The 9587-nt window shown below is 47.8% G+C and overlaps 1 protein-coding gene across 3 annotated transcripts in view; it reads left to right on the forward strand.

The window, feature by feature from the left end:
• Positions 1–7588, forward strand: part of IL37 (interleukin 37) — a 39407-nt gene extending 31819 nt beyond the window's left edge. For all 3 annotated transcript variants that reach the window (XM_023194925.2, XM_023194924.2, XM_023194926.2), the window contains 6 exons: positions 1028–1159; positions 2876–3060; positions 3758–3820; positions 5842–5961; positions 6345–6487; positions 7268–7588. In XM_023194925.2, coding sequence (XP_023050693.2) covers positions 2901–3060; positions 3758–3820; positions 5842–5961; positions 6345–6487; positions 7268–7516 — 735 coding nt within the window. In that variant the 5' untranslated portion in view covers positions 1028–1159; positions 2876–2900 and the 3' untranslated portion in view covers positions 7517–7588. The remainder of the gene's footprint in view (positions 1–1027; positions 1160–2875; positions 3061–3757; positions 3821–5841; positions 5962–6344; positions 6488–7267) is intronic.
• The last annotated feature ends 1999 nt before the right edge of the window (positions 7589–9587 follow it).

Genomic DNA, 9587 nt, shown 5'->3' on the forward strand with positions numbered 1-9587 from the left:
CACATTCCTGTATTTGTATGTTACATAAGTGTGTGTGTGAAGAAAGGCTACAAGATGAGACCACAGTCTTCAGTGAAGTTTAAGAGATGAGGCTGCAGCATGCTCAGAAAGCCCTAGGTTATAGTTTTTCCAGTAACTAAGGATGTGATCTTGGGTAAATTGTACATCCTCTTTAAACTGCGCTGCCTTTTGTCTATAAAACAGGAAGGATGGTATTTACCCCCAGGGTCATCAAAGAATTTGGCTGGAGAAAAAGAAATAAATGGGCTGAGCCCAGACCTGGCACAGTGAGAGCATGGTGGTTGACTATTGTACTGGCCTGTTGTTTCTGTGTTATTGACATGCTGCTGCTGGTGGTCCAGAAGCTATTACCTTAATTGGTTATGTGGATTTCCCTTCATACTGACCAGCTGTGTGTGGCATTGTAAAACATAGCCATACACAGTAACTGACAAGGGCAAATACAATGGAAAAATGCAAGGAAATGCAGGTAAATAGCTAATGGGCTGTAGAAGGAAGCTAGTCCTTGGAGGGCTTGATCAAGGAAGGTTCCTTTGCATGTCACCTTTGAAGAAGAGGGGACACAGAAGAGGTATAGGGCACTGTTAGCGCATCCCGGAGTGGAGTGTACCTGGAAGGGGACATGAAAGGAGAACATTTTTCTCTGGGACATGGGGACTCCACTTGCATGAACTCTGGGATTGGGGCAAAGAAGCATCATGAGAACAAGGGCTTCCTTGAACCTCCCAGGCTCATTGGCTGATCTAAACCCTGTGTACCCTCTTTCTTTCACTCTCCTCTGTTTTCTATACCTCTGTTATTGAACTGGACTGGAAGCCATCTGATCTATCACAAGTGCCTTGAAATGTGTTGATTGGGTGTGGCACAGTCCTTAGCAGAGTGGCACTACCCACACAGGAATTTGTTTATACCCTTGGCATGGAAAATAGCAGGAAATGAGTGATGACTGATAACCGAGGATGCTATTTATTATTGGCTAAAGGAATACTGTGTTGTATTTGCATAGCCATTCACAAACGGTTGATTATAAATGAGTTCCAGACCTAGCTCCTTCAGGTAAAGGATCCTGAGAACTGAAGGCAAACAGAGCTCCAGGAGTCCAAGACAGAGCCACAGACCACGAGGATCCCTGGCCCAGGTAGGTGGTCCTCCTGTGCTCGCTTTCAAGACCAACAGGCATGGATGGGGAAGTAGAGTAGCATCTGGCCATCCCGACCCTTGCTTTTTATCTCCACTGGAAGCACATCTGAATTTCTAAATATGATCTCGGAGACCCGCCCAGAACGCCTTGCTCTCAGCCCCAGTAGCAGCCGGCTCTCTCCCAGGACGGCTTCCGCCGACAAGTAGGGCATTGCTGGAGGGCCAGGCAGATACTAGCTTAGGAAACCCACAAACCCTGGAAATGCTGCTAGTCTCTTCTCTGAAGGCTCAGGAGACTGACTTCAGAGTCTGGAAAATATTGGTCCTTGGGAACAGATTTTGAGTGCAAAGAGATGGATTTCAGATATCCAGATGCACTGCTTCTTTAGGGAGTTCTGTGAAAGCTCCCTGCATTTATCTTAATACAGGCAGCCGATTTCATGAGTACCCCCCAGGGATGACCCCAGGTCCTCCAGCCTGTAAGCATCCTTCTGTCCTTCAGCAGCACCACAGTATCTTTATGTCTTTGGATACCTACATTTCTGTCAGACATCTCTTGCTCTGATGTTCTGGCTGCCAAATTCTCATTCAAGTGCCTCCAATTTTTTGCGTCCTTTGATTTACCCCAACATGACAAAGGCAGTTGTGCTTCATGTATTCAGGGATACTGCCAAACCACAAACAGGTTAAAATCAAATAGCAGATATCCCTGTCCTTAAAGATCCATCAGCTCTACCCACTTGCGCCTGCTTATTGTTGAGTCCTGAAGCCCTTCCTTGTCATTTTTTTTTTTTTTTTTTTTTGCATGAACAATTTTGTTCCCTTTGTCTCACTCCTAAACCATTCTCAAAGGATTGGGTTTGTACACAAACTGCCTATCTCTGCAATCTTAGAAGTGATATGATTCTGAACAAGTCACTTAACTTCAGATTTTTTATCTGTAAGATGGGAGTGCCAATTTTTGCTCCACTTCTGTCCTATGTTGGCCTGGGCTGGTGTTGTTGAAAGCTCTTTGTCAACTGAGATAGGGTGTGCAGAATTTGTATATATAAATATATCTCCTCCAACCCCTCCCAATGAAGCAAGTCATGTGAGTCAATCCTACCCTAAGATATTAGGGACTGAGTCTCCTGGGACCTTTAGTGGCTTAGGTTTTCACGAAAACAGGTTGCAGAGCAACTGCTTTTTGTTAGGCAAAGATTAGGCTACTGCAGAGATGCAGCAAACTTTTATAGAAGGTGTCAGATGGTAAGTACTTTAGGCTTTGCTGGCCAGATGATCTCTCAACTACTAAACCATGCTATTGTAGCCTCAGAGCAGCCACAGACAATATGTAAACAAGAGCATGGCTGTATTTCAATAAAACTTTATTTAAAAAACAGTCAGGGACCAGATTTGGCCAAGGGCCATAGTGTGCCAGCCCCAAACTAGAGCAATGCACTTTTAACTTTTTTATTTTATTTTTATAAAATGCCGAGATCCACAAAAATGCTACTGCGCCCTGTGTGTTGCACTGTGACTCACAGTTCGGAAAATTCTGCTTTGAAGGAGTGACAGACAGGAGAGCATGGTCTGGCCCCTTGTGGCCTTTCTGGCTGCAGCGAGCATTTCTAACTAGAGAGCAAGGCCAGCGGTCTGTTCAGCACTAGGGACATCCAGCAAGGTGTCCTGGGGTCAGAAGATGCCATAACTGGTCCCCTTTCTATCTCCTTAGGTCTTGGACTTCATTCCATTTTCTGATGAGTAATAACTCAACGTTGAAAATGTCCTTTGTGGGGGAGAACTCAGGAGTGAAAATGGGCTCTGAAGACTGGGAAAAAGATGAACCCCAGTGCTACTCAGAAAAAGATGAACCCCAGTGCTACTCAGAAAAAGATGAACCCCAGTGCTACTCAGAAGGTAAGGTTCTTGTAGAAATCCACCTCAGGGCCAAAGTGTAATTCCTAGAGCAGGACTTTGCTAGGTGCTGTGCACAGACCCAGCTGTTTCCTGCGGACCATGCACAGTAAGTGAGCTTTCAAACTTCCCTGGACAAATAACTAGACAAGAGAAATTCTGGAAGGGAAAAGGAAGCTTTGCTTCAGTGTCCAGGCACATAAGGTGGCAGATAAAAGGATCGTCCTCACCTACAGATTTGGGGCTTTAGCATCCTATTTGCCAACTGGATGGTTGCATAGCATTCAAAATGCACCTCTTCCCTCCCAACCTACCCAGGTGGAAGAGAAGCCTCCAATGAGAAGCAATTCTCTGAGGCTGGGTCAAAAAAATGACCCAGGCACAGGGCATCTGAGTACTCCATGAGGAACGCATTTGGGTGTTGCCCATGGCGGGCAATAGGAGGAGGCTTTTGACCCAATGACTGTCTACTGAGGTGTGAAGGGAGAGGCCTGTAGCATGCCAGAGGCCAAACCCCTGAGCCGATTCATCTCTATTCTATGTTTTTGAGGAGGGAAGCTATGATTTAATGTCATTACTATCATGCTGCTCTAGTATTTCTCAGCACATACACAGAAGAGGGAATTAAATGGTCCTTGATACGCCTAAATCCTTGGAAGATCCCAATTGCATATGCTAACCTCACTGTGTCTGACTGCAGACCCAGCTGGAAGCCCCCTGGAACCAGGCCCAAGCCTCACCTCCATGAATTTTGTTCACACAAGTAAGGCCCCAGGGTGAGGTGATGGGGGTGGCTGAGGTGCAAGGGTAGGGATGGGGGATGGCGCCATTGGGCCCTCTTAGAGGGTGGGAGAATTGTAGACTGGGGACACCTAAGGGTGCTGGATGGGGCTGAAGTCTTTCCTTTGCGGAAGCAAATCCCATCAGGAGATAAATCCGGGAAAGATGAGCCCAGGGAGGGGCAGGTGATGCTCACCTGCTAAGAGGCACAGGACAAGGAAGAGTTTGTGTCTGGGAACCTTCCAGGTGCCTCTTCTGATCATAGTCAAGAGACTGAAGACCCCCACAGCCTTAGGCCATGCCACTCAAAGGGTGTCCTCAAACCAGCAGCACCCACAGCTCTGGCGGTGCATCAGAAAGGCAGACAGCTCTGGGAGCGCATCAGAAAGGCAGAGCCTTGGCACCACCCACACCTACTGAACCATAGTTTGCAGGTAATTTCTTGCACATTAAAGTGTGGGCAACGGAAAGGCTTAGAGTTCAGCTAGCTCAGTGACTCTCAGTCAACCTGCACCTGCCCCATGAACTCAGACTGTCTGGGGTGGGCCCAGAAAAGCTCCCGAGGAGATTCTGATGGAAGGCAGGGGTGAGAACCGTGGATCTCATCTGACCCCGTATCACTGGGGAGTTACTTAGGATCTTGCCTGGGGCCAGCCATCTCTTCGATAGACACTGAGAGCGTCCACGATGCTTGGGGCACTACAGGGTGGGAGGTGAAGGATCACAGGTGAGTCAGACAGGGAGCCTGCTGCTGGGGAGCTTACAGTGCTATAGGGCAGCGAGACAAGGATGCCAATACCTGTGTGCAGGTACCACTGACGAGTGCAGAGCGTAGCAGCACCAGAGAGGAAGCCAGCCTGTGCGGAGGGGGCTGAGGACGGCTGCAGGGAGGAGGTGGCAGGAGAGCCGGTGTTACAGGAGGAGTCCTCCCCTCTCTCTAGGCATGAGACCAGGAGGATATTCTACAATGAGAAACCCAGGCAGAGGCCGTGTGCTTATGGCATGGGGGGAGAATGGCACCTTAGAATTATTCTCTACATTAGAATTGCCTATCACAGATACCCATATTATAGCTTCGCATAGTGTGGTGGTTACTGTGTTGTCATATTTTCACATTTGCCATTTTCCAGCCACCCACCCGTTCTTGACAGTCACTGGCCCAGCCTGGGGGCCTCTGCCCTTTATCAAACAAGTGCTGAGCTCTTTGTGGAGGTGAGGGTCACCTGTCCAATCCGAGGCCAGGAGGGAAGGTTCCCTTTTAAGACCCTACTCTAGGCAGACCTGGCCCAAATGAGTTGCTAGGAGCCCACGCCCTAAGAACCCTCTGAGGACTGTTGTGGCTGGTCCTGCTGCTAGAAGTTCTTCCTCCAGGGCCAGGTGCAAGATTTGTGGCTTTTCAAAGGAGCCGCTAAAGCCCAACCTTGCACCGTGCTGCGCTCCTGGAGGCTTCCTGCCTCCACCCCTCCCAACTCTCCCATCACCGCTCCCTTAGACTGGCCAGTGCAGGGATCTGTCCCACTCTAGGCACTGCTGATGGAATGACGCCTCCAGTAAGAGGGTGCAAAAAAGAGAGTTAAGAAAAACAATGATTATAAAGAGTCCTTTTTATATGTAAGACATTTTCTTCTCTCAGGCTAAGTGCTACTTACTTGAGTAAGCATTTTAGTTCTCATAACTCCTCTCTCAAGTAGGTGCTGTTATTACTCTCATTTCACAGATGAGGACATTGAGGTTTGGAGACATTTAGTAACTTGTCCTCTGTCCTACAGCAGAGCTTGGATTTGAATCCATCTGTCCAAATCTGGAACCCATGTGCTTGCACAGAATGCTAAATTGCTTGTCCCAGCAAGGTAGAAAGCCCAGGAGTGGAAGAAATATTCAGTGGCTGTGATGTCTGAGCCCACAGGCAGGGTGGTGAGCTGAGGCTGGGGCCCTTGGATGTGGGGAAGAGAAGACTGAGTCATTTTCGATGTGAAGTGTTGATATCTGGTGATATTGATCTAGGTCCAAAGGTGAAGAACTTAAACCCGAAGAAATTCAGCATTCACGACCAGGATCACAAAGTACTGGTCCTGGACTCTGGGAATCTCATAGCAGTTCCAGATAAAAACTACATACGCCCAGGTGACTCTCAGTTTTGGCTGTGTTTTCTGTCCCCACCCAGCAGGGGTAAGGCCTCCCTCCAGGTGGGCTCAGCTCCGTGCTATACCGTGCCCCATCTCCAGCAGGTGGTGGAAGCGGGGAGGGGAGGCCCCAGGGACTAGGGCATCAGAGGAAGGGTCTCTAGCGATGACCAGATCTGAAAGGAGTCTTTCTGGAAGGGCGGGAAAAATGGAGGCAGACACTTAGGTTGGAAGAAGAGGAAGCTTAAACCGGTGTGATGGAGGGAGATGTGGACCACAGAGTCAAGGGGAGAGGGGCTGCGCACCAGGCCCGAAACCCCAGCAGACAGGAGGGACCTTTCCCTGCTCTCAGAATCCACACATGTTCTGATTGTCTTTTTCCAGAGATCTTCTTTGCGTTAGCCTCATCCTTGAGCTCAGCCTCTGCGGAGAAAGGAAGTCCAATTCTCTTGGGGGTCTCTAAAGGGGAGTTTTGTCTCTCCTGTGACAAGGATGAAGGACAAAGTCATCCATCCCTTCACCTGAAGGTGAGAATTCTAGCTCAACTTCCTGTGCCTTTGGCTACTCCAAAGTAAAAGGCCAAGATCCTCAATGCCTCTCGCTTTTCTGCAAATTCTTATCTTGGCCAATATTACGGGGACAGCCACCTTTCTGGAAGCACCAGGCAGAAGAGTACCATACCTTCTTCTCTGGTTCCTTGCCCCTTCTAGGGAAGGAGGGACTCCACACAGCGGGGAGACGACGAGGAACTGAGCACCCTTTCTCATCTCCTAGGCTCACAGGCCCTGGTCCTGGGCGGGTGGCGCTCCCCTCCTGCTGTGGCCCTCCATGTGGCAAGCAGCACAATTGTGTCAGGACCCTGGCGTGCTGCTGCAGGGCAGGAGGATGTGAGGGAGCACTCGGAGGGCAGTGTGCCTGCTCTGCAAATTTAGTCCTGCATGGAGCATCCTTTCACTTGAGGGGAGAAATCTTAGGAAGCTCAACTGGATATGGATCTAGGCCATATTCTCTAAACGAACTTTAAAAACTATAGAGCTGGGATTTTGGTGTTCATCTGACTCTTACATCTCTCTCTTTGTCTCAATGTATTTTTAATTTGGGGGACAAGAGGGTATGGAAAAGAAGGCATGATTGCTTCTCATCCCTTAAATACCAGTACCAAGGCTGACACATCATCTTCCCTAAGGACCATCTGCCTTCTCTCTTCTCTTCCTCTCCTGTGTAAAGGCCTGGAGGATGAGCACATGTGCTGGGTTTTTCTCCCTCTCAAAGCCTGCGCTGTCTAATTAATCCCTTTTACCTCACAGAAGAAGAAACTGATGAAGCTGGCTGCCCTAAAGGAATCAGCACGCCGGCCCTTCATCTTTTATAGGGCTCAGGTTGGCTCCCGGAACATGCTGGAGTCGGCAGCTCACCCCGGATGGTTCATCTGCACCTCCTGCAATTGTAATGAACCCGTTGGAGTGACAGATAAATTTGAGAACAGGAAACACATTGAATTTTCATTTCAACCAGTTTGCAAAGCTGAAATGAGCCCCAGTGAGGTCAGCGATTAGGAAACTGCCCCATCAAATGCCTTCCTTGCTAATTCGAACTAATTACATAAAAACACAAAATCTGCTCACTAACCTTTATGTCAGTGGGTTTCATTTCTCATTCATACTTTAAGGATTTGTGTTTTTAGGATACAGCAAGAGAAGCTTGTTTAATTACAAAGTTCTGGGTTGGAAAGAGACCAGCTTCTGCTTGTGTACTGCTACCCTGAACCATCAGACATCCACGTGTGTGTCATATGCTATGATGTGGCCAGTCTGAGTGCGATACTTGCGGCAGGAAGGAGCAGCTGGGTGCATGCTGTGCTCTAGAATTAGTCCTTCTACTGGGGTTTGGTAAGTTCTGAGGGCATTGATCCTGGGGCAGAAGTGGCTGAGTCTGTGTCTAGGGTACAGCGTGCAAGAAAGAAATGTAACAGCAAGTCACGATCCAGCCAAGTGATAATGGAAAATGGGTAGTTGGGTCCCAGATAAGGAGCAGAGTGACATGACCTGTGGAAAAGACACAGAGACAAGGAATCTGGCTCAGATGATAGCCAGGAGACCAGGTGAGCAGCCAGTTAGTGTCTTTGAGGCCTGTCAACAGGGCATGGTCCTATCACTAAGCAGGGCTCAGATCCTCATAATGGGGGAGAGGAAGGCTGGTCGAACAGAAATCAGGGCCTGGAAACAGAATGAGGGGGTGGATACAGGGGATGGAGGCCTGGAAATTAGTTTATTACTTTTAGCTCTTCAGTTACAAGCAATAATAATCACTTCTAGCTTATTTAAGCAAAAAGTATACCATGAAAGGAGCTTTCTAGAAGGACATTGGGTATATTCATTTCTTAGTGCTGCTGTAACAAATTACCACCAACTTTGTGGTTTAAACAATGCAATGTATTATCTTACAGTTATGGAGGTCAGTCTGGAATGTGTCTCACTGGGCCAAAATAAAAGGATTAGCAGGATTGCAATGCTTCGGGGGGCCTCTAGGGGAGAGTCAATTTCCTTGCCTCTTCCAGCTTCCAGAGGCCACCTGCATTCCTTGGCTAGTGGCCCACTCCCATCTTCACTGCTTGGGTTTTTCTCACACTACTTTACTCTGACCCTCCTGACTTCTTCTTTCACATATAATAACACTTGCAATTTACACCAGGCCCACCTCAATATGCAGGATACTCTCACATCTCAAAGAAGCTTAACTTTAATCACAGATGCAAAGTCCCTTTTGCTGTGTAAGGTAACATGTTCACAGGATGTGGGGATTAGAATGTGCACATTTTTGGGGTGCCATTATTCTGCCTATCATGTGAAGTAACTTTCAAAATGGAAAGACATACTGAAGAACAAGTCAGGGATTTCTGGCAGGCCAAAAATGACAGAAGCCAGAAAACGTTGGTCCCATCACTCAGATGGGTAAGAGCCAATCATGTTTTTTGTCAGTTAGCAAAAGATTGAGATTCCAAACAAATCATGTGACTGCCCTAGTTTGAGTCATGTATGAACTCCTTGGTCAGTGAAGGGCAGCACACCTTGATCCACACTCCCTACAAGACTATATCCAATGAGGCCAGTGATGTTCCTCAAAGCAGAGCTGGAGAGCTAATCCCAGGAGAGAGGCATGTTGGTGGTGCGCAGGCAGACAAAGCTTAGCCATAAAGGAGGAGTAGGGACAGCACCCCAGGCACGGAGGCTCAAGTGAGATGACACCCATGGGAAGCTCTGACAAGGTCAGCTGCTTCTGTTTCTGATCCTGATGATGATGGTGATCAACACCAGCCCAGTGACAAAAAAGCACATAGTATATTTAGAAATGGTAAATATTCAAGGCGATGAATACTCCAAACATTCTACCTTGATCATTACACATTCAGTGCATGTAATGAATACTTGCATGTATGCCATAAATATGTGAAATATTACATATGTATATAAAAGAAAAAAATGTGGCCAGGTGACACCGATACTTTGGAGAGGAAGGCATCTCTTCTTCATGATATCACAAAACTATTTTCACGACAAAGACACAGCTATTCAAATTAGTCACTGAGCCAGGGCTGTCTCATGGCAGTGAGGACTCTGGTTCCCTTAC

This window comes from Piliocolobus tephrosceles, chromosome 15, assembly GCF_002776525.5.
Source record: "Piliocolobus tephrosceles isolate RC106 chromosome 15, ASM277652v3, whole genome shotgun sequence".
Classification (NCBI taxonomy): Eukaryota; Metazoa; Chordata; class Mammalia; order Primates; family Cercopithecidae; genus Piliocolobus; species Piliocolobus tephrosceles.